This window comes from Rhinatrema bivittatum, chromosome 2 (assembly GCF_901001135.1).
Source record: "Rhinatrema bivittatum chromosome 2, aRhiBiv1.1, whole genome shotgun sequence".
Taxonomy (NCBI): Eukaryota; Metazoa; Chordata; class Amphibia; order Gymnophiona; family Rhinatrematidae; genus Rhinatrema; species Rhinatrema bivittatum.
In genome coordinates this window covers 278,911,050-278,936,852 of record NC_042616.1, presented here as the reverse complement: position 1 = coordinate 278,936,852, position 25,803 = coordinate 278,911,050, and the positions used below count along the sequence as shown (strand labels likewise).

At 43.7% G+C, this 25,803-nt stretch overlaps 1 protein-coding gene across 1 annotated transcript in view; it reads right to left on the bottom strand.

The window, feature by feature from the left end:
• Positions 1-25,803, bottom strand: part of HECW1 (HECT, C2 and WW domain containing E3 ubiquitin protein ligase 1) — a 327,850-nt gene that overhangs the window by 18,746 nt on the left and 283,301 nt on the right. The window contains exons 22-26 of the mRNA XM_029589548.1: positions 17,549-17,647; positions 16,277-16,406; positions 13,401-13,547; positions 8,555-8,669; positions 4,090-4,288 (exon numbers count right to left, since the gene is read on the bottom strand). Coding sequence (XP_029445408.1) covers positions 4,090-4,288; positions 8,555-8,669; positions 13,401-13,547; positions 16,277-16,406; positions 17,549-17,647 — 690 coding nt within the window. The remainder of the gene's footprint in view (positions 1-4,089; positions 4,289-8,554; positions 8,670-13,400; positions 13,548-16,276; positions 16,407-17,548; positions 17,648-25,803) is intronic.

Below are 25,803 nucleotides of genomic sequence, written 5' to 3'. Positions count from 1 at the left end.
GAATCGGTTATTTACTCTTTCGAATAGTAGAAAGACTAGGGGACACTCCATGAAGTTAGCATGGGGCACATTTAAAACTAATCGGAGAAAGTTCTTTTTTACTCAACGCACAATTAAACTCTGGAATTTGTTGCCAGAGAATGTGGTTCGTGCAGTTAGTATAGCTGTGTTTAAAAAAGGATTGGATAAGTTCTTGGAGGAGAAGTCCATTACCTACTATTAAGTTCACTTAGAGAATAGCCACTGCCATTAGCAATGGTGACATGGAATAGACTTAGTTTTTGGGTACTTGCCAGGTTCTTATGGCCTGGATTGGCCACTGTTGGAAACAGGATGCTGGGCTTGATGGACCCTTGGTCTGACCCAGTATGGCATTTTCTTATGTTCTTATGTTCTTAAGGGGGGGGGGGGATAGTTGTTGGTGGCCTGCGGGCGTTTGGGCTCTGTGGAGCCAGCAGGTCAGGATTGGGTGGTTTATATTCAAACCACCTGCTTCTGGGGAACCAATTGGTTTCCGCAGGTGGGGATAAGCTGGGGGTAGGAGGAGCTAGGGGGGTTTCTCTCAGCGTGCTGCGGGGCAAGCCTCACTTGTCCGCAGATGTGCTCGGCGCTGCATCCCTCCTGCCCGCCCCTGTAGTTGGTTGTTGTTTTGGGGGAGGTGGTGGGTTTGTTGTTGTCACAGCTGCAAAGGGGAGGGGGGGGGGGGCGGGTAGCCCGAGCCGATTGGGGGTTATGCCTTGGTTAACAGTTGTCTGACTTGACAGGGGTCATGTCAGGGATTCCTAGCAGAACAACTGGGTGCAGTTGTTGCTGTACGACTCCTTGTGGGGATTGATCTGATCGGCTCCTTGCTGGGTGGTGGCGGGAGTCGTGGGATACGATACAATATGGTCACTTCATACAGGCTGGGATAGCCTGGGTGTGCCCGTCTTGCTGGTTGGTGGTGGATGGGCGGTGGTGGGGGATTTATTGTTACAGTTACACAGCTCAGGCTCCGGGGGTGTTTGTAATAAAGCTACGGCCTGTTCGACTCCCAGTTTCATTGTGTGTGTATTTATTCTACTGTGAAGGGGGGCGGGCATGGGCAGAAGCGTCAGTCCTGGCTACCCATATTATCAGTGTTGATGACATGTTACTCTTAGGTTAGACCAGGGGTGATAAACAAACCTTTTCAGCAGTGACCTCCCTTCCATTCATGAAATCTATCTAGGGAGGCCGCCACCAAATGCATGAATGGAAGGGAGTCACCTCTGCTCAAAAACCTTTGCTCACCTCTAGGATATAGGATGTCAATAAGGAGTTGTGCCTATGAGGTAGAATGTGTGATCCAACAGGCAGCCACACTGCCAGCCAGTGGCTCATAGCCCCCATTGTGTTTCTCTTCAAATAGCTGAAAGGAGTAAGCTCACACATAAACATGCACAAAGGCACAGAGTGGCAATACCTCACAGACAGACAGACAGCGCCAGAGAGAAACAGATACTTCATACCTACCCCACACCCAGACCGACAGAAGGTGAAACAGACAGACACAGGCAGATACGAAGAGGTCAATATTCAAAACTAAACATTTAAATAGATGACCTGTGACTTATCCATCTAAATGGCTTTGAATACTCAGATTTCAGACACAGAGAGACACAGACACACGGGCCAATACAGTAACCCTCGATTGGACGCGCGTTTTCGACGCGCTAGCGTTACTCCTTATTCAGTAAGGGGCGAAAACGCGCGTCCAACCCCCTCGAACCTAATAGCGCCCGCAACATGCAAATGCATGTTGAGGGCCCTATTAGGTATTCCCGCGCGATTCAGAAAGGAAAATGTGCAGCCAAGCTGCATATTTTACTTTCAGAAATTAGTGCATACCAAAAGGTAGGCGCTAATTTCTTCGGGCACTGGGAAAGTGCACAGAAAAGCAGTAAAAACTGCTTTTCTGTGCACCCTCCGACTTAATATCATGGTGATATTAAGTCGGAGGTCCCGAAAGTTACCAAAAGTAAAAAAAAAAAGAAATAAATTTGAAGTCGGAAAACCGGACACTCAATTTTGCCGGCGTCCGGTTTCCGAACCCATGGCTGTCAGTGGGCTCGAGAACCGACGCCGGCAAAATTGAGCGTCAAACCCGCTGACAGCCGCCGCTCCGGTCCAAAAGGAGGCACTAGGGATGCGCTAGTGTCCTTAGCGCCTCCTTTTACCTGTTTTTACCGCCGGGCCTAATTTGCATACTGAATCGAGCTCTGTCTGTCTGTGTGTGAGGTATTGCCACTCTGTGCCTTTTTGCATGTTTATGTGTGAGCTTATTCCTTTCAGCTTACTCCTTTACTGTATCGGCTTGACAGTTAGCCCATACCTAGACAGACAGAGACACAGACACCTCACATCCACTGATATCCCACAAAGAAACAGAAACCCAACACCCAGACAGGCTCAGAGACACAGACATACCACACACCTTGACAGTCAGAAAAACACCAACAGGCACACCATACCCAGACAGAAGAGAGACACAGATAGAGGCATAGACACACCACACCCAGAGAGACACAGAGAGAAGCATAGACACACCACACCCAGACACAGAAAGAGACACATGCAGACACCACCACAACACACACAGTGACATAGACCACACACACAGACCAAAGCACACCAGACAAACATAGAGACACAAACTCCATACCCAGAGAGAGAGATGCACCACACCCAGACACACAGGCCATGCAACACAATGGTAAGGGCTGAAAATAAAAAAAAAGAATAATAATTTAGAAGATGAGAAAAACTCCCTCCCACACTGTCTAACTTTTTTTTGTTGCTTTTTTTTACTGTTTTCACTAATATTTCCTAATTTTCTCTCTATTTTTGTATTGTTTTAGTTTGCTTGTCTTTTTTATTTTGTCATGTTTTGGTTTGCTCATTTAACTTTATTTTTTTTTTTGTACACTTTTTGCCTTAATTCTCCCCTCCCCATTTCCTCCCTCTCTTTGCACCCTCCTTTTCATTCTCTCTGGTCTCTTTGCTCGTTCCCCTTTTCTTACCTCATCACTTCTTTTGCCCCAGGTGGGCAACCTTAGTGATCTCTCTCCTTGGGTAGGGACCTGGTGGCAGCAGGAACTCCTCCTAGACTAAGACTTGAGCGTGACAGCTCTTCTTGGTGGCTCCACCCATGTCCAGGTCTGCCGCAGTTTTCCTCACCTGGGCCTGTCCCAGCAGAAGCAGCTTTTCTCCCCGAAATAAATGCATGGCTAAGCCGTGGCATGTCACGACGTTCTGGCAGCTCCCCTCCTTCCTGAGCTCGCAGTGTCTCCAATCACACCGAGACTTAGCAGCCTAGCTATTTTTCTCCCCTGACAGAGCAGCCAGCATGCCCCCTTCCGGATGTTTACATCCTCTTCCGGGGACTTGTCCCTACCTTTTTGCTTATCCCTGGGGTAGGCAATAATCAAAAAAACTGTTAACATCAGTAAAACAGCATTTTACCTGTGGGCAAATTGCTTTTGGTTATTGCCCTCGAAGCTTTTAAACTATTTGTAGCACTGCTAGTCACCAGGACACCTTTGTTTGATTTCTGATTACATTTTCCAAGTTTTTTCATTTTCTTGTACATGAGTTATTTGTTCACTTTCCCTGAATTTTTCTGTATAGGAATAGTGATTCACTGGACGTAATGGTGGCATGCATGAAGCGGTGTTTCAGTGTGGCGACAGCGAGGTTCTTCCAGGAAGATTCTAGTTGGGTATAAAACACTTTTGTGCCGTAGAACTTCTGTAATTCTGATAAAGATTCTCGTTAGGGGTGGAAACGTCGGTAAAAGAGGATTTCAAAACTTAGATAACTCATATCTGACTATGCCCTGACCTTTTGTTTTTGGTTGGATTTGAGAGCCTAGGCGCTTCCTTTTGGCATTTTGAAATTGTGTGTGCGCGCGCACGTGTGCGTTTTACATCATAGGAACCCGTACAGAATTCAGACCTGCGGTTATTTCTACAAAGCTCCACCCCCCACCAGCTGGCGCGCTTGCCACTAGGTTCCACGGTTTGCGACGCCATGCATTTCCCCCACTCCTGCTGACTATGGGAGACCTACCTCGGGAGAGACGTTATTTTCCCCCATTTCTCTATGCAGAAGCGCCGGAGTCCATTGCTCCCTCGAAGAGCCGCAAAGCCCTCGTACGGCACGCTGGAGGTCCCCGTGACAAACTGCAGCAACCGCAGCCTCTGCTCGTTATTGAACCTCTCCACCGCCACCCACAGCCACCGGATTACGATGTGCCCGTCATGGTAGCCTGAAGCAGAGAAAGAAAAGGGGAGGGGGCGTAGGAATAACAGCTGTGAACTGAAGCTGATCAGGTACGGTTGTGACAGACGGCGCTGACATCGCAGACCTTCTGAAAATGCAGCGGTACAAAGTCCTGGTGCTCGTGGCGGTCCTGGAGACTTAAAGTGCACCACCGAGGCTAGAGACTATAAATTCAACCTAGCATGTTTAAATTATGTAAAAAAAAATAAAATAATTTTTTACTCACTAGTTCAAAATGCCCTTGGCAAGCACAAAAGACCCATCGCTCTTGCTGCCAATCCCTCTCTATAAGGCTCTTTTTTATAACTATATTATGCTATGGTCAGTTCTACATGTTACAGTAGACAGCTTTTTCTGTTTGAAACAGTTTTTACAACCTAGAGATGGATGTTTACGGGCATAGAAAGCAAAGGAGACATGACTGAAACATGAAGATACAGCCTTTATTAAAAGTCACATTTAAAGCAGACCAGCTCATCCAAACCATCAGGTTTTGGGTTTTTTTCCCCAGCCAAAGGAAATTCTTACAAAAGGCATCGATGGTGCTACTGCTGATCTGCCGTGTGCTCTTCAGCTGGAAAAATGCCAAAGATTTCTGTCACAAAAGAGCTGCTGATGACAAGCAGATTCTTTTTGTGCTTTCAGCAGAAATTTGAATGGCAACTTAATTATTACAAAGCCTCTGTGCCCTGGGTCTCCCAGTCTGATAGCTGCCAACATAAGAACTGCCTTCCAAGTGGCACTGATAAGCACATCTTATTCACCGAACAGCTGGGCGAAAAGAAAATGCCTGCAGGGGTTTCCCCATTGCTGGTATTTGGTTTTTTTGAAAAAATAGAAGTGCAAGATGTTACTAAGATGCTCATATGCACTTAAAAATGAAATTTAAAAGCCCAACGCGCGCATTAATTAGGGGATGTGGGAATATGTTGGGCTTGCGCGCGCCGAGAGGATTTTGAAAGCCACCGAGATATGTGCGTTTCTCCCAGAGCTTGCACATCTCAGGATTTTTCAAAATGGGACGGGGGCGTGGGCATTTCAGGACGTGAGCCTGAGAGGTGCGCCTAAATACTTATACAGTCCGGCACACGACTAGGCCCCCCTGCCGCATAACTTTACTTCTGCTATAGATAACGTGTAATTTAAAAAAAAAAACAAAACTAGGCAGATCATCAGGGTTTTAAGGGTCAGGGCTACCTGGTAGGGAATGAAGGCTATTAAACTAGTGGGGTTTGGAGGACCTCTCTCTTAACCGGGCAAATTGGAGACAAACTGGTAAAACTGGGAATAGTGTTGGTGTGCTCCCCTTTTAAAATCCTCCGATTCATGCAGTGGAAGAGGCGTTTGTGCGCATGATGTGGGCGCCCACTTAACATCTGGCGCACTTGTGCGCGTGGCCAGGATATTGTATAACATGCGCAAATATGCGTGTATCTGCTATAAAATGACCACGTATCTAGGCGCTGGCCAATGTACGTGCATAAATGTGCGTTCATAGACCAGTCTGAAAATTACTGTCATAGGGTTTGATTCATGAAAGTTTTTTTCTATAGACATAGAAAGGGAAAAAAATTCTTGGTGAATCAGACTCTTGACAGGGCTGGTGCTTCCACTAGGCAAACTAGGTAGTCGTCTAGAGTGCCATAATTTTAGGGGGCAGCAAAATTCCGCTAGCGTGAGGCATAGAGGGGTGCTATGCAAAAGCCCGTACTGCTGAAGCAGGGAGTGCTGTCCTGGAGCTGCTATCAATAGGCAGGTGCATGACTGAAGATCTGTCTAGGGTTCCAAATACTCTTGCACTGGCCCTGTCTCTTAGTCATCCAATCTGAGATCATTTAAAGCACTGACTCGCTGCTCTGGATTATTGATATAAACCGGGTTATCCCGCCAGTTTAGCTGTCCTATTACCCAGTGTCTGGGTGGGATATTCTTATACAGAACAACTGGTAGAGAAAGAGAGGACACTGTATGATGACCCACAATGACTGAGTCAGCTTTTTCTGGCCAACTTCTGAATTGAGGGAAAGAACCCTTCTCTGGTCTTTGTGGAAAAAGGCCTACACTAAAATGTAAAGAGCATTATAATTATTAATATAGGGTGATTTTGCAAAATGCTACACACTTAAAAATGAGCATGTATGCATGTAAGTAGCCTCTACTTATATAGGGGCGGATTTTAAAAGGGCTACATGCGTAAGTTACGCACGTAACCCTTAAAACCCCCCTCCCCTCCACACGCCGAGGCTATTTTGCATAGGCTCGGCGGTGCACGCAAGCCCCAGGATGCGCGTATGTTCTGGGCTTGCAAAAATGGGCGAGGTGTGGGTGTGGTGGCGGTCCGGGGGCGTGTCCGGGGGCATGGTCGAGTGCCCCGACACAGTGGCCTGTGTCGGGGCCTGCCACGCCGGCAGAGAGCTGGTGAGGCAGGCGTAACTCAACAAAATAAGGCCTGGATTTATCAAAATGTGATAAGTATTGCATGTGATAGCAAAAGGGGTGAGTTTTATGCTAATATACAGTTTATTGCAATATGTGCTAGTTACCTTTGTGAAGAGCTAAATTAGTTCAAATTGTGATAACATTTTCAGACATTGCTTTAAGTGGCAGACCTGTTGTATTTCCTGCATTCAACCATGGGGGGGAAAGGGGGAAGGTGAAAGGGGGAAGGGAGAGAGAGAGAGACTAGCCATAATGTCTTCTCCCTAGATAGGTATTTGTATCCCTATGGGAGGCCCACCTAATAACTCGAGGTGAGTTTTAGGTATTAGTGTATGGGGTTAGGGGGCCACTTTGACATTGAACGTGAGACGTACGAACAGAACAGTGGTCTCTTGTGAAGATTTGATGGCCTTCGGAGTGAGGAAACTCACCCAAAGATGAGATTTGGGCAATGTTCTCTCAACCTAGCTTGATGGACTCTCTACCTGGGTAACATCAAGCTAGGTGGAGAGAACATTGCCCAAATCTCATCTTTGGGTGAGTTTCCTCACTCCGAAGGCCATCAAATCTTCACAAGAGACCACTGTTCTGTTCGTGCGTCTCACGTTCAATGTCAAAGTGGCCCCTAACCCCTTCACTAATACCTACACCTCACCTCAAGTTCCTAGGTGGGCCTACCATAGGGATACAAATTCATATTCATATTCTCTCTCTCTCTCTCTCTCTCTCCTGGTGCTCTGGGAGACAATGCAATAAACCCTTACGACCCCATAACAAAAGCTATCGCACGGCTTAACGCTACTGATAAAGGTGTAGTTAAGTCTTTGAGATAGCACTTTGCAGACTGGCAAAACCCAGCCCACTCCCCGCCCCTAACTCCTCCTGTTTTTCAAATTTGCATCGCACCATACGATATGGTGCTATCGCATGCATTAAAAACGTTTTTGCATGCGGTAAGGGCCTATCGCATGTGTTAATGGGGCTTTTTGCATGCGATAAGCCCTTAACGCATGCGAAAACGCCTTAGCGCAGTTTGATAAATGAGGGGGTAAGGTGAGGGGGGGGAGAGTTAGGTAGGGCTGCCCCATATTCTGGATTGTAAAAAGTCCAAAATACGCTTGTATTTTTACTTTTGCGTGTACATATATGTGCATAAAAAGGAGGGTACTCTGGGATAGGGGGCCAACGTCTACATGGGTAAGTTGCTATTTTAAAAGACATTTAGGCATGTATTTTTGCCAACTTACTTGTGTAATTTTACAGCTGCTAATTATCTGGTGTAAGCGATATTAAATGTTTTTATTGTGTAGTATTGACTGGGTGAACTGGGGAGAGTTCAGGCTGAAGAACCAGGAGGGTCTTGATGATCTGGAGAAGGACTGGTTGAACTGGCGGCCTAATTGGTACAACTGTCAATTTCCTTAATGCATGCATGTTTTAAAATTCACCCACTTAAGTGCATAAATCCCACTTTATGAGTGTAAGTCGTACTTATTTTCACGTTTAAAATATATGTGCATATATTTTTTAAATAGGAAGGAAAAGTACACATTTTCAATGCATTGATATAGGTTCTTTCAGTGCTTTGCATGTATTCACATGTAAGCCTACATACACACGTATGTTGCAGGGTAGAGATATGTGCATTTTATAAAACGTGCATATATCATGTGTGCAAGTTATAAATTACTAGTGTAGATCTGCTCGCAGCCTTATATGCACGTATATGCCGCCATGTGCATTTGTTTGAAAGTTATCCTCCCTGTGTGGTAGCATCTCTTTCGGAATTCAGTACTTGGCAGCTATTACTTACCTCCACGATACTCTGTATTATTGCGCCAGTCATTCAGGTCTATTTCTGCAGTGCCTGCTATCACCAGCTCCAGTTCTCTAGCATCAAACACCGAGACGAGCCTTGAGTCTACAACCTGAAAGAAAAAAAACATTCTTCTTCATACCTGACCACTTGAAATGACAAAATCAAAGATTATTATCTCTATAAGTTTTTCTAATAAACATTGATGTTTGCATAGTCATAGATGTGGCTTTTCAGATGTGGTCACACTGCCAAGACCTCACTGGTTCAGGGCCATTAGAGAGATACAACATTCACCATAGAAGGGGGAAATATAGTAAAAGGCAGCAAGATCAAGGTTGAAAACCAATTTTATCTGAGGTTTTGGAGCAAGAGGTCTCTAGGAGCAGAGCAGAGGGGTGTGTGAGAGCAGGGGGATAATGGTGTGAGAGTGGAGGTGGCATGTATGAGTGTCAGGGAAAAAAAGGGCACAGGAAGAAGGAGAGGGAGGGAGCCTAAGCAGCAGAATGGCGGACAGGGAGGGGGAGAAAGAAAGATGGTAGGGGGAGGGGTACCTTCCTCCCTTCTCCATGTACCCTCTCATTATTTATTTGCTCTCACGCCCTCTCCCTCCATCCCCCAATGCTTCTTTGCAGTGTGACTTCTCTGAATGGCCAGCAGGGTGGACTCTCAGCAATGAAGGGACAGGATGGCCTGCACAGGCTGCCATGACGATTTTCCGGTCACTCTCTCCACTTCATAGGAGATTCCTGCTTCCATGCGGGAGTGTGGAACATGTGAGAGACCTCCTGCAAAATCCAGGTAAACTTGATAGCTACTGCTTTTCTTCTGAATAAAAAACAAATGACTACAGCTTGAATCTTTTCTACGATAAGTGTTGTTACCTGCTGCATCAGGTCACAGCACACACAAATGCTCATTAAAGGGATGAATTTTCAAAGTCATTTCCGTGCATGAAACATGGGTGTCTGAGCACACATGGTTTGTTATAAAATTACGCGGGGGTCTGCGTGCAGACCTGATTTTTTTCGCATATTTTTCTGCACACAAAAGATTGGTGTTGCGTGAGTGGGGGAGCGAGTTGGTTTCATATGCATACGTTGGTTTTCAAAAGAATGTACACAAGGAACCCCCCACAAGTTATGCCTTGCAAAAAGCAGGTGCATCTTTCTGCGGGTCCGTTTGCACACACTCTTAGGGCTAATTTTCTAAGTTATGCTGTTCGTTATAAAATGACCCTGTAAGTAAAAATGCCATAAGTAATGATCATACTGCAATTTATAGATTAAGGTTTAGTACAGGATTTAGCCCCTTTCTTACAAAAAAAAAATCCCTTCAGATATAACATATGGAGAAATGTAATCTTACCTAATCATTTCCTCTTTTTTATTTCTGCTACACCAGTCCAGAACGATTGGGTTTAGTCCCTCATCCAGTTGATGAAGGCAGAGATCACTATCTTTTTTTTTTTTATCCTGGTGCAGTGACAGTTAAAGCCAGTATTTCCATGACAAGGCAGATTTTAAAACTTGTAGCAAAATACCAACTTCTTTTTTTTTTTTTAGTAGATGAAAGTCTTCTTTAAAATTGTTACATTAAAAGACTTTATAATGTATATCTCATAAGAACATGCCATGCTGGGTCAGCCCAAGGGTCCACCAAGCCCAGCATCCTGTTTCCAACAGTGGCCAAACCAGGCCATAAGAACCTGGTAAGTACCCAAAACTCCCACATATCACAGTTTCCAGACAGCCTGTTTCAGCAGGAGAGAGAGAGAGAGAGAGAGAGAGAGAGAGAGAGAGAGAGAGAGAGAGAGAGAGAGAGAGAGAGAGAGAGAGAGAGAGAGAGAGAGAGAGAGAGAGTTGCTATAGTGCCTCCTCCCTAGACAGGTATTTGTATCCCTATGGGAGGCCCACCTAGTAACTCGAGGTGGGGATTAGGTATGAGTGTAGGGGGTTGGGGGCCACTTTCACATTCATCATGAGACGTACGAACAGAACAGTGGTCTCTTGTGAAGATTTGCTGGCCTTCGGAGTGAGGAAACTCACTCCAAGATGAGATTTGTGCAATGTTCTCTCCACCTAGCTTGATGGACACTCTACCTGGGCAACAACAAGCTAGGTAGAGAGAACATTGCACAAATCTCATCTTGGAGTGAGTTTCCCCCTAAGTCTATTCCATGTTGCCGTTGCTAGTAATAGCGGTGGCTATTTCCTAAGTCAACTTAATTAATAGCAGGCAATGGACTTCTCCTCCAAGAACTTATCCAAACCTTTTTTAAACCCAGCTACACTAACTGCACTAACCACAATCTCTGGCAACAAATTCCAGAGTTTAATTGTGCATTGAGTAAAAAAGAACTTTCTCCGATTAGTTTTAAATGTGCCCCATGCTAACTTCAGGGAGTGCCCCCTAGTCTTACTATTGTCCTCATTTACTAGAAACCTCTATATTTTCTGTTTTAACTTTCCAGGTGGGTTTCTGGACTGGTACAGCAGAAATAAAAGAAAGGAAATTATCAAGTAAGTTAAAATTTCTCCTTCCTTTGCTTTCTGCAACACCAGTCCAGAACAATTGGGAAGTACCAAAGCCCGATTATTCTGGGTACATATAGAATGCTTGCTTTATAAGCAGTGTTCTTTTTCATGAAAACATCCCATCTTTTTGATCACAAATTATGTGGCCACTCTACAAATCTTTGCCAGATATACTGCTCCTTCTTATGCCCAAGATGATGACTGATCTCTAATTGAATGAGCTATCATTTCTGATACAGCCTGATTTCTTTTTATATGCTGTTCTTATCGACAAATTTGTCCAACTTAATATAGTTGGTTTGGTTGTCGCTTGAACTTTTTATACTCCTCCAAAATAAATGAACAATTTATCTGACTTTCCGGAAAAGCAAATGTTGCTTACCTGTAACAGGTGTTCTCACAGGACAGCAGGATGTTAGTGCTCACATATGGGTGACATCACAGGATGGAGCCCAATCATGGAACAATTTTGTCAAAGTTTCTAGAACTTTGACTGGCACCCTCTGGGCATGCCCAGATGGCACTAAACCTGCAGCCAGCAGGTATCCCCCTTCAGTCTTGTTTAAAGCTATAGGCAGTGCCAAAAATAAAATAAGAAAACGTAACGAACCCAACACCGTGGGGTAGCGGGCGGGTTTCGTGAGGACTAACATCCTGCTGTCCTGTGAGAACATCTGTTACAGGTAAGCAACATTTGCTTTCTCACAGGACAAGCAGGATGGTAGTCCTCACATATGGGTGAGTACCGAGCTGAGGATGTCCGAGAAATGCACCAAATGTACCCAAAGACGTGCAAGAGGCACAACAATTGGGGTGGAATTTGGTAGAGGGCATCCTGAACCCTAACAGGCAGGCAGGTGTTGGTACATTAAGTTGCAAAAAGGTTGCGCAAGACACACTGGTCGAAGATGGAATCTTGTCTTCCAGCCTTGTCTAAACAATAATGGGCTGTAAAGGTATGGAGAGAACTCCAGGTAGCAGCAATACAAATATCAGGAAGCGGCACCGAGCATAGGTGTGCTACTGAAGTTGCCATGACTCTGACAAGAGTGTGCCTTAACATGGTCTTGAAGTGGAATGCCTGCTTGTTGATAACAAAAGGATATGCAGTCCACTAACAAGGAGGAGACAGTCTGCTTACCCACAGACTGCCCCAATTTGGTGGAATGGAAAGAAACAAACAATTGAGTGCTTTTCCTGTGGGCAGCTATACGGTCTAGATAGAATGCTAGAGCCCGTTTACAGTCAAGGGTATGCAGAGCCTGTTCTCCTGCATTAGAATGGGGCCTGGGAAAGAAGGTGGGTAGTATAATGGATTGATTAATGTGAAACTCCGATGCTACCTTAGGTAAAAACTTAGGGGTAGATTTTTAAAAAATGCGCGTTCGCGTACTTTTGTTGGCGCATCAGACGCAAACAAAAGTATGCTGGATTTTAGTAGATACGCGCGTAGCCGCGTGTATCTGCTAAAATCCAGGAGGGGGTTTCCAGAATGGAATTTTACAGTCATTTTTGAGGACAAGGGAGCAGGGCTTCCTAAGCAGCAATTTTTTTATACATTTGCAGCCCGCGAGCGTCTCCGTGTTCAGCATTCCCAGGGGGTGGGTCCACATGGACCACATGAGAATTTCTGATACACAGTGGGGGTGGGGAGGAGAGGGGAAAGGGTGGGCTTCACACAGTCTGCAAGGCCCCTTTAACACTGCATGCAAAACACTGCTCCCCTCGGCCAGCAAGTAAGAGAACTTATTCTTTCTGTGAAAACGGGCCTGCAAAGCCTTTTTCGTATGCCCGTTTACAGAAAATCCCACCTTAATGATGTGTATGATTTTGCACTGAAGCAGTTCATTAATACTTGATTCTAATAAGCTTTTGCCTGTAGCAGGCTATGCACAAAGATTTACTATTGCCAATGTCAAGTCCGCTTTTGAGGAGCTTTTTCATGAAAGGGGGGGCTGCTTGTGAAAAATGGAGCAAAATGCCAAATTTTTAGTGCTTTTGGGCATTTTGTGCTATTTTTGAGAAAAAACGTCACAGCTTAGTGCATCAGCCTCTTAGGAAGACTGCCTTCCCCTTCTGTATATGCCGAGCAAAAATAACTTGTTTAAGGTTTCTTCTGCTGGTGCCCTTCATCACTGCCACATTCTCTCTTTTATCTTACCTGTTTCTCCTGTGGTTTTATCTTAATCCCTTACAAAGCTGAAGGCCGTCTTATCCAGTCAGGGATTCCTTAAACCAGCCCAATATCACCCACAACTTGTCTGTGGACTATTCTTGCCACATTTCTCTTTGTTGTAGTTACTTGCCTCGTAGAAACCCCGGACAAGAGCTTCCGTTTGCTGGACCACACCTCTCTCCACTCGCCACTTCACCATCTTCTCGATATATTCCTTTTTATTTTTCTCCGACACCTGTGTGTTTGAGCCACCAGATTTCAGCTCTCTTTCTGTCACCTGCCAAAAGACACAAGTCAAAACAAAAATCAGTGTGTGTGTGTGTGTGTGGTGGTGGGGTGGGGGTGCTCAGTGAGAAGGTAACAATGAACGGGAGACAGATTTGTTTTAATATTCTATGCTCTTAAGAATGATGCATTACAAGAAAAGTCTGCTCTGCCATGAATGGCGCCGGAATGTTATTCTCCAATTAGCAGGGCTGACAGACGATATTTATTTGTTGTGGATGAGTATTTGTCTCTAATGAAAGGTAAGCCTGCATAGTACATGATTCCTTCATGCATAGATTCTTTCACATGAGAGAAACTCTCAAAAACTGGATAAATAATGTAGCCTCTATCACCAGAGAGAAACTGTGGTATGCTTTGCCAGTTTGCATAGTCATAATGGTCAAAAGCTTTAGATTTTTGACAGTCAAGCTGGAGGAAATAGGAACCTCTAATGAGAGTAGGGTTGCCAACTGGCTACAGATTTTCAGGACAGATCGAGCCAGGCCTGGTTTTACCCCATTGCATGCTGGGACTTAATTCTGATTTCCCTATTGCATTCCCTAAGAAAAGCAAGACTATACGTACCTGCATGCAGGGAAGTAAAACCTGAAAATCCTGGAGCCAGTTGACAACCCTAAATGAGAGGCAATGGTCAATACAGACCAGTATAGGGAAGGGAGTGCCTGCGCAGGTTCTGCCAACTGTCATAACAGAGTCAGAGAGCGAGTTCAGTAGCGATACAATATTAAACTTAAATTTTTATTAATGTAAGGGACCTTCTAGGTCCCTCACTAACTAAATAGCCCTAGCTGAAGCCCTCGGCTAGGATTAGTGAGGATTAGGTAGTTTGTTGACTGTTCCTTAGAGGCCCCTCCAGAAAGACTTACCTGGATTGATCAGTCAGCTCCTTAAAAGCAGCAGGTGCACTAGGAGCAGTGGAGCATTTTAAGTTGGAGTTTTGGAAAGCAGGACAGTATCGCAATGGTCCCCAATTTAAGCCCCACAGCCTGATCCAGGGGAAGAGATGTATCCCTGGCAGGCAGCCCCCCTCCCCCAGTCTGGAAGGGAGGGATTTGTGAGAGTGGAGGATGAGGTTTTGAGAGAGATGTTTGCTTTTGAGAAGAGTATTTTCCTTTTTGGATCCTGATCCTGCTCAGGAGAATTGTCACCTCTGCCTGTGGAAGGTCAGGATAAAATGCTGTGATTCCTTCTTGCCCACACTAAGGAGGGAGATCACAGACCTGATGGCAGAGAACAGAGAATCAGTTGTGAGTTTTGAGGAGTTGGGCTCCTGTATTTTGTTGGAAGGAATGTTTGCTACCAGTTCCTGCCTATGAGAAGGCAAGAACATTTTTATTTCTATATTTTGGGACTTTCTAACCTAGAGGTCCAGATCTAATCTCAGAGAAAGAGATAAGGAGATCCCAGTCCCCACTAAGAGCCCAGTCTCTATCATTGAGAAGTGTTGGGTCTTTTCCTACTGCCTGCCAACGTACAGGACTTTGACTCAGCTGACAGACCACGGAAAGACGTGCTTTTAGACTATTTAACTTTTGTGTGAAGATCAGCTGAAGAATTTCGGTTGCAGTATCTTTATTTTGGAACACCCCAACAGAGTGTCCAGTGACTTTTTTAAAGAATACCAGACAGCCCAAGTGTGAGTACAGCTGGGAGAGAAACAGATCGAGATGGAGAGGCTGTGGGTTGGTCCCCATCCCTGGGAGTCTAGTGCCCTGGAAGTTGAATCCTCTAGGGATGTGCATTCGTTTTTTGATGAATTAGGAAATCGTACGATATTTCCTAATTTGTCATGTATCAGTAAAACCGATAAACGATCACATTTTCCATGAATTTTCAGGAAAAATCATTTTTCGGTTTAGTGCACGCTAACAGTTCTATGTTTGTGCGCACTAACGGGAGCTAGCACTCCTGTTAGCGTGCACTAACCCGGAAACGATTCGCCATGAAAAAAAAAAATACCGAACTGCGGGAGATACGAAATTTCCCGTGGTTTTACGAAATCGAAAGCAAAAACAATCGCTGGCATGATGCACATCTCTAGAATCCTGCTCCCCGCTGGAAAGAACCCTGGGGCAAGTGGATTGTTTTGGTGTGAGAAGAGAGAGATCTGGGAGAAAGTGGTCCTGTGGACAACCGTGCACCCCTGCATTCCAGGAGGTCCCCAAAAAGGGGGGTGGGGTTACATTAAGATACATAAAACATAACAAATACTCGGCATACATTTGTTTCTTATGCACACTCAGAAACAGTACACCAACAGTTTACACAGTTTAATATTTTCTCCCCAATCTAATTGTAATTACCAAACCACATCGTACATTCATAGCAAAGACCCCCTTCCACCTGCTTATTAATCCCAAACCTCTACATATCACTCAAATATCTTGCCTCTGGATTAGATTGCATATAAAACCAGCACACTTTAGTCCCTAAGTACACACAATCACTGTAAATTCCAACCCCAGCGTACAATTCAGATATTATTCACTCTGGCTGAATAGCTCAGGTGGATGAGACTTGAGACTTAAGACTTAACCTTCGCTCCCCAATTTCCTCCCTCAACCCTCCTTCCAATCAAACCTAGGGATATGATATTTAAAATAAGATGAAAATGAATAATGTTAACAATATGAAAGTATTTATTTCAAATGGTCACCCTTTGTATGTTTTTTTTTTTTTAAATCTGCATTTCAAGTTCCTCTGCAGACTTAGACCCACCTGTCCAAACACTTCTTCATTAACGGTGAACGTGAGGTCCAAGATATCAGTGATGTCATTGTCCTTCATCCACTGCAAGCTCTGGTGGAATTCCTCATCCAGGTACTCCAAGTCACTCAGGTCACATGGCCTGAAATGGACAACAGGAGGGAGTCCGGGCAAATGTCACCACTCTGTGGAGGAGAATTCTGTAACGCTGCACATAAATTACACCAGTTTTCAATGGACTTTACGCCTATAAATGTGCTTTGAAACTTATCCCGGCAAAGTTACATGCACACAATTAGCCCTTCTGTTTGAGGTGGGGGTTTAGTTTTACTGGGAGAGTTAATGCGCATACTTTTTAAAATTAAAGGGTATGTGCGAAGGTCCCAACCCTGCCCAGACTTCATCCCTGGGAATATCTCTCCCCTTTGTGTGTAAAAGTGTGAATGCCTGTAATTTTTTCTCACATATTGGTTGTTCAGCTTTCTAATGTACCATTTCAGCAGGTAAAGCATTACTTTACCCACAAAGTCCCTTGGAAAATCACCCCCTGAATGTACTGTATTATTACCACAACAAATTAACGTTATTTTAATTATTATTATACTTAAAGCACGTTTTTATTTGCAATGAATTTTACTTATATTTTATTCCTTTTCCTTTATTGTATTTTATGTATGAATGTAGGAAATGAAACTGGATTAGAAATTTTATGCAAATGTAAACCGTTGTGATGGAACCTATGGAATGACGGTATATAAAAAATTTGCAAATAAATAAATAACATTATAGTATTCCCAAAGTGTGTAATTTAATGTCCAACAACGAGCACCGATGCAGTGAGCAGGAGTAGAAGCCAGATTAAGACCAGGAATGAAGCACTTCCTTATTGATACTTCTGACAGCTATGGATTTCTTTTTATTTGTTGGTGACTTGTCTGTAATTTATTTTTTTATCGCCTAGTGTTTTAGGTGATTCATAAATCTGAATAAAGATAAAGGAATGCTGCAAAGCAGAGTTTACTTCCGCAGCTTCCAACCCTGCTAAGGACATTTTCCTGGTAGCATAACATAAGCTGCTCATGGGGAGTTTTATGGAGTTCAAATGGGACGGGAGCCCAATGAATGCAAATCTAGTCAATCTACAAATGATTTACAGCCATGAGCTATAATGTGGATATTTTGTTGGAAGAGGTTTGAAAACATCTTCCTTGCTAACTATTACGTCCCCTTTCTCCTTCTGGAAGAAGAAACTGAAGGTTCTGTTTTATTTAATTCGGTACTTACAACCTGAGCAGCGCCTTGTAGAAAGGTCTGGTGAAAAAAGCATCAAGAAGGTACTGGTGGATGAGAGCAAGGCCAAGGATGCGGCCACTGAACCTGAACCTAGGAGAACACATGTACAAGAAACGTTAGCTCACAACCAGCCTTTTCTTAGCAAGTGTACATAATCAGTATGGTTGATATGGTCATGACCTTTGATCCCCCTATACTCTACAAGCAACCTCTGGTACTTCTCAGATTTCTTCCAGAGAGGTTGGCTGGTTCATTTCGAGTCTCATCTCTCAATATTCTTTGGAGCCAGAAAAGTGGATACATGAAAACTATGGATTTTTTTTTCTTCTAGATCTTGAATCTGCTCTACAGCCTAAATCACAGTATGGATAGTACCATCCAAGGATCAGCATAACTGGTTTTCCATTTCAGACTAATCTTTAATTTGTAATACTTTGCAGTTCTGGATGGGATGTGCTAAATCAGAGCACAGAACTGAGATCTGGTCTGAAGTTCATTGCTGCCATTCATTTTCTGAACCCAAAGAAGTCATAAACTGACCTGTGCTGAGACTTATATTGTGATCTTCAAACCAGGGATCTTATGACTATACGATTTACACTGACTGTGCTATGGAAACAACATTTAACAATAAAATATATATCAACCAAAAGAATGAAAGAACACATAATATAGAAAATAATTCACACATATTAATCAGGAGAAGTACATAACAACCTTGATAAAACAACCTTTGTGAGGATGAAAAAGCCAGCTCATAACAAATTTAAGAGCTGCCAATCAGGCATGCAATTTCCAATCATCGCTGGCATACAAAATTGTTTGGAAATTGTTTGCATGCCTGATTGGCAGCTTTTAAATTTGTTATGAGCTGGCTTTTTCATCCATGCAAAGGTTGTCTTACCAAGGTTGTTACTGTTGCAAATACAAACCCTATGTTGTTGGATATAGGTTTAGCAGATGTTCTGGATTTTTTTTTTTAGATAGGTAGATATTCAATTAATCATTCTTCTCCTTAGAAACAAATAGGGAAATAATTAAGAAAATTCTTGGCTCATCACTAGAAGATTGCAACAGTATTGCTGGGAGATTGTCTAATCTAAATTTTATAAATAAATAAATAAATAAATAAATAAATACAGGTAACTAGAAGTCGACATAAAGATTCCAGAAGGTTATCATGGGAATGTTCAGGGCTGCGAGTCAGTAAAAGACACTTTGCTCTGAATTATTGATTTTACACTTTAAGATAGCTGTCAACAGCTAGGAGAAGTCTAATTTCATCTAAGAGGGTTTAAAGATGACTTTTAGCAATAAAAGTAGCTAGTGAAACATATTCCAGGAAACAATTATAATCCTGATCAAATCATAACTGCTCAATTTGCCTATACTATAATAACATTACCATTATCATCATTTATTTGTTGAATGCTCTTCCAGCATAAAGAGTTCACAAAGAGCCCATGTTGCATTACAATCTTTGAGTATACAGTTTTTGCAAGGAGAGAACAGGATTCTCACATAGAACCATTAAATGAAAAGCAGGAGTCTAAACACAGATCAGTAACTAACTATGTGCAATATTTGGGGATGTGATTTAACAGTGTGTGGGGGAAGCATTATATGTACACACATGGAACTTGATAGGATGAGACAAATAGGTAAACAACAGGTCCAGAGTATGGCAGAGGGAGTGCAGGGGACCAATGTTGCAGTCCATTTGTTTATGCATTTTATTTATTAATTAAAATGTATAATCCTCACATTTCATGGGTGGCACACGGCGGTTTACGATAGCACCTGCATAACCTTAGTTTCATACTGATGTACTGATTAAAAGTAAAATACTATTAAAGACATAAAAAGACAGATTAGATCAAATAGAAGTTAGGTCGGTTGGGTAAGCCTGCATGAAACGGAAAGCCTTTATCGCTTGCATAAAAGATTTATGAGATGAAGCTGTGCAAACAGACTCAGAGAGTTCCAGGGGCGTGGTCCTGCTACTGATGTCCAGACGGGCTAATTTTGGAGTTGGAACTTCTAGAAGGTTTTTTCCTGCCAAGCCAAGCCTACTACAACACAGTGTCGATACAAGCCAGGTGCCTAGTTTAATACCTCATGAACATAGTTAAGAACTTTGTATTGTGACCTCCATGCAACAGGCAGCCAATGTAACTTTATAAGGGTGGGGGTTATATGTTCTTTCATTTTTGTCCTGCTTATCAGCCTCGCAGCGGAATTCTGCACGAGTTGTAAGAGGTGAATTGTACTTGCTGGCAAACCCTGATGCAATGAGTTACAATAATCAGGTGCAACCAAAACCAGTGCTTACAATACAGTAGTTAGGAAAAGAAGCATATAGTGCCCGCAAAGAGATGGCAGGATTTTAGTGCAGCTCAGCAAATAACTATGCACAATAATTGTGCATGCCTTTTACAGCATGGGGGAGGGGGAAGGGTAGAATTATATACCTCCATGGGTAAGCATGGAGTTCGGCAGCGTTGAGATAACTAGGTAAACGTTGAGTGCAGGAAAATGGCAGGGGGCTTGCAGGGGTGTCACTGTTGCAGAATTGGAGTTTAGGGAGGAATAAAGGTTGGGGGGTGGGCGGCAGGTGCTGGAAGTCATGGAATGGGTAGAGATTTGGGAAACCTGAGGGGTAACTAGTATAGAGGTGGAGGTATAGCCTGGTGGTAAGAGCAGTGGGTTGTGAAGCAGGCTTTAAATCCTACTACCACTCCTTGTGACCCTGGGCAAGTCACTTTACCCTCTGTTACCTCAGGTACAAACCTAGTACCTGATGTAGTTAGGGGTTTTTTTTCGCCTAGACACAACATGGGAGAAAAGCCTGAATGAATCTGGCCCTTAGATTGTAAGCCCTCCAGGGATAGGGAAATACCTACAGTACCTGAATGTAATCTGCTTTGAAATGCCTGATAAAGCAGAATATAAAAATCAAATAAAATAGTTGTTAGCGTGGTTTAAAGTCCATTTCTCTTGGAGGTTCTACCCCATTTAATTGGTGTGGGCTGAAAGCTGATTGGAAGAGCCGCATTTTCAGTAGCTTTCTGAAAGCAAACGGATTCAGGGCTCGTGTGACATTCAGTGGCTGCGCCTTAGAAAGTCCTCTTTCTGGTGCTTACAAGGCATAGATCCTTGCGGGTAGGGTCCACCAGGTGGGACTGGGACAGCGAGCGGAGGAGGAGGGATGGCAGGTAGGAGGTGAGATGGTCACTGAGGTAGAAGGGTGTGTTTCCTGCCAGGGCTTTGTGTAGGCTAGAATTAGGATTTGAAATTTAAATCTGATCAGGAATCTGACAAATCAGAATGAATAAATCAGGTGCAGCAACTTCTAAATGTACACATGTAGCTGTATACAATTCTTCGGAAGCAGAAAAGGGTAATGATAATATCTCAGACAAAGGCTGCTTGATAAACAGAAATGAATAACTGGGAACTTCTGGACTGTATTTCTCTTTCCAAATGTTCCATATTTTGTGGTACATGAAATGAATGGATGTGAAGAAGAAAGATCGCGTCTTCTGTAATTAGAAACAGCAAATTGTGGAGTCGTTTCTGCAGTACCAAACATACTCCTTTTTAAAATTAAATGTAAGAAGGAAACATCCACTGGGCCAACATTTTATTCACATGGGAAAGCTCAAAAAGTGTTTGCTTTTGTCAGCTTGGCACACAAAGGCACTCTGTGGTTTGATTAGCATTAATAGTTACCAGAGTTGGCGGCATGGCCCCCGCAAAGGCCCACGGAAGAAAGCGTGCCTGCTGCACAGCTGACTGTAGTGCTAACAGAAGGCTGATTCTAACATGTGAGCCACACGGCCATTGCCATGACATTGACGGCAGCTTGCGGCGTGTGACAGACGCACACAGAGAGTCTCCTTCACTTCCCTTCTGCACTGGTGCAGCGTTTTTAGGAAAAGGGATTTTCATACGTACAGCTTACTGCGCGGAGGCACAGCCCAGTTTATTAGAAACTCAGCTCCTTTTCATGGAATATGTATGCATACACATGTGTGTGTGTGTGTGTGTGTGTGTGTGTGTGGTTATGTGAGTATACACATACATGCAGAAATACTGATTTTTCTCCCAGGTTGGAAGACACCTCAAAAATCCCAAGAATTAAAACAGACAGTGTAGCTTACAATAAGTTTTATGTGCCTGCTCATTACATTCAGGAATGCAACATTTTTCTTTACATGCTTAATAGGGATGTGCATTTGTTTTTAACAAAATAGACAATGGCAACGAAATTGTTTATTTTGTTGTGTTTCGGGAGCGCCCCGAAATGAAAACAAATTGATGAAATTTCGTTGAATTTTGTATTTCGTGTTAGTGTGCACTAACGGGACTTAGTGCGCACTAATGTGGTTAGTGCTAACATGTGGTTAGTGTGCACTAAGTCCCGTTAGTGTGCACTAACTATAGTTTTCTTGTTTACAGGCTTGGGGGCAGATTTTCAAAGGGTTGTGCGCGTAACCCTGAAAACCTGTTCCTGCGCGCGCTGAGCCTATTTTGCATAGGCCCGGCGATGCGCGCAAACCCCGGGATGAGCATATGTCCCGGGGCTTTGAAAAAGGGGTGGGACGGGGGCGGGGGCATGGCGTCGGTCCGGGGTCGGGAACGAGGCCTCTGGCACAGTGGCCGTGCCGGCGCCCGCAAGTTATGCTTGCCCAGAGGCAGACTTAAATCACAAAATAAAGTTGGGGGGAGGGATTTAGGTAGGGCTGGGGGGCGGGTTAGATAGGGGAAGGAAGGAGAAGGTGGGGGGGGGGGCGGAGGGAATGGGGAAAGCCATCGGGGCTCCCCTAGGGCTCGGCGCGCAAGGTGCACAAGTGTGCACCAACTTGCGCGCACCGACCCCGGATTTTATAACATGTGCGAGGCTGACCCAAGGGAGGTAAGAGAAGCTGCAAAGGGAAAAGAATGAAACAGACAGGTGGCAATGGTGGTAAGGAGGGTCTGTAGGAAGAACAGAATACAGAGCTGAGAGAGGCAATGATGAGTTATTGGGGGAGGGGGATGGGTAGGCCGAGTGTCCCCGAGGTAGACAGAGATGAGGGAACAGACTTTCACTGGAGGAGGAGAGGCCTGAAAACATGGGTGGTGGGAGGCCCTGTCAAAATGTTTGGAAACCCCTGTTCCAGTTGAATGATTTTCCCTTTTTTTTTTTTTAAATGTATTTACACGTTGGGGAAAAACAGAAACCCTAGCTGGAAAAAGCCTTCTTCTTTACTCCAACACACAACACCACAAAACAAGCTGACAATCTATTTTTAAACATCGCCTAAAGTTTTCACGTGCAAATGCTGCTTTTGAAGGTCAATGCCAGTTCTCCTGGTTTTGGATTCCTAAGCGCAACCTTTGCTCCTCGAGCCAACCTGAGATGGGAGAGAGGTGAAAGCGGTGCTCAGAACCCCCACAGGAGGAAATCCTAGTCACGGTGGATCGGCAGCATCTACTGGCCATGCTCCAGGGATCCTATTACCATTTAAATGATCTTAAACAAAACAATGGCAGTGCGGTTTCTGTTTTGTATTAATTGGATTTGTTACCCGCACTCACACTACCAACATTAATAATATTTTCCTTATTTGTTTGTCGATACATAGCCTCGTCACCCATGCAATGATTCTTGTTTTAATGGCAGAGTGAGATGGGAAGGGGAATAGCAAAAAATGGGTGGGGAGAAGCCTCAAGTAGTTGTGAATGGAGGCTCAGGGTGCTGTGTCCCAGTGAAGCTGGGTTCTGACTGAGCGGCAAGCCTGCGGGAACTGGAGGAAACTGGAAGGCCATAAGTAAAATATCCCATCTCTTCCACCCCAATAAAAAAAGCCCCTCTAATATCTGATGAGCTAAATTTCACATTCAAAGAATGAACACTTCAGAAATCCAAAAAAAAAAAAAAAGTTAGTTTATCAAGTGTTGCTGAAAATGAAACAAGGAATTTGCATTTATTGCAAGTAATCCACTATGGGTAGCGACAGACCAAACTGGAACGTCAGACTTCCAGCTAAGGATGTGCAAAATCTCAAACTTTAATTTCTCAAATATTCTTGAGAACATTTCACATTTGTTTATTGGTGCACAGAAAATGATACGCATTTATACATTCTTCAGAATTTTTGCCATTACAAAAAAAAAAATACCTTGCAAATGTCAGATTAATTAATCAGAATACTCGCTATGTATTTTTTGATCCTTCGCAATGAATAGTCTTCCTGGCTGCCAAATCCGAACTGTCTTAGCTTCCGTAGCCCTACAGTTTGTGGATCTCACGTTAGAGATGAGTCAGCTTTCCCACATAGAACTGCAATGAATGTGTATCATGGGGGCTAGCACCTGTCTAGTTTTTCTCTCTGTTTTCTGTTTGAACGTTTGGCTTGGATCCGTAATAATTGAAGGTTTGAGGGGCAAATAATCAGATGTTGGTTATAATGTAATGAGATGTTGATAGATAATGTAATTTTACAAAGTTAAATGTAATGATAATATGACCGCCGTCACATTATCAAAAGCTATAATGAAAGCTGATGTGATACCCATGGGTGAACGTCGGTATATAAAAACAAACAAACAAGCAAATAAATAAATAATAGTATGTTTTACTGTGCATGGTGTTTTCTTTTTCCTTAAGCATGATTTGACTGATATTTTTTTCTTTTCTGTTTTCCAAGTTTCTTGGATTTCACTGGCATAAATTAAAAAAAAAAAAGTAAATACCTTTTTCTAAAAAAAAAAAAAAAATTGTATTTGGAAGTGCAATACAACAGATACATTTTTCAGTTGCTTTGCCTCTTTCATCAAAGGTTTTCCCTTTAAATTCCATATGGTTGGAGCCAGCCCCACACAATGCCTTGCTTCTGAGGTAGGCCAACGTCTGATTTTCAAGCCTGGCAGATGCGCGGGTTTCCTACGGCTGGGGTGGCCGTGGAAGTAAGGAGTCCCAGGCATCGCACACCAGTGGCACCTGCTGGCTGGATAAAGGATTAATTTGTGCTGAAGGAAATCAGGGGCAATGTCTCTCAGCTGGAGGACTGCAGTGGCGGTGGTTGGACTAGAAAGGAGAGGGTTAAAAGGGGGGAGAAATCTCACATAGCTGCAAATGAAAGATCACAGCCCCACTGTCTTAGCAGAGGCCAGTTTCAATGGAATTGAAAGCACCAGACAGAAACAGAAAAAATCTATGTTGGTAACATTTCTGAAGATATTGACATTGTCGGTGAATTTTTTCACGTATGCAAACAGCCTAGTTTTGGACCTTTTTAATTTACGGCTGCTTCCAAAGCTGTTTGGAAGGAACGGTTTGTTAGAAGGCGAGGCAGGCGGGACTGATTCAGTCCTTGGATTTCTTGAAAACAGAGGCAACACAAAACTACTAAAGCTCCCAAGACGACATGCATGAAGGATTCGAGAGCTGACAATAATCCAATGCAGTCCTGAGACCTTACTTTGAAGAACACTAGATTGGGGTTGCCTTGTGATGAGCTGCACAAAAGGCAGACCCCCACCACCACGCTCTTTAGTGAAAGAATGTGCTTGCAGTGATCCAGTAGCTAAAGTCTTCTTTCCTTTTTTGCCCTATGTTTGCTCTCTTCCTTCCCCATTTCCTTTCCTTTTTCCCTTACCTCCCTCCCTTCTCCCGGCAAATGAACAGAGGCTGATTTTCACCATGTTTCCTGCCCTGTCTCTATGGCTCTTTGGAGATAACTGGTATGCGGTATATTTTCCAGTGCTCCACGAAGGATATTAGAAAGGGTGGGTTGGAGTTGAGGGGGATATATTTGGCCCTGTCCATTGGGCTATGGATAATATTTTGCATGCCTTAGAATTTTGCTGAATGAAGGTTTTTCAGGGAGGACTAGAACCAGCGGAGAACTTAGTATTTGTTTAACAAGCTGAAAACCAGTTGTGCTGCTTTGGTGCTTTTAATTTCAAATGGGGCGGGGGGAGATGCATAGTAGCCAAATAAAACGCAGAAATCAGAATGCCTGCTTTGCACGTTAACCAACAGGATCAACGGCAGATGTAAGAAAACTTGCCACATCTCTTGAATCCCTGTTCCGTGTTGTGTAAAGGATTTCGGCGTCCACTCTGCACTGTATGAAAGGCATTAGACAGTACATTATACAGCACTGTATTTACATTGGACAGGATGGTAGTCATTTACGCATCATTAGCCAGGTGGTCAAATGGGCCTGCTGGGCCTCAAAACATCAGGAAACGAT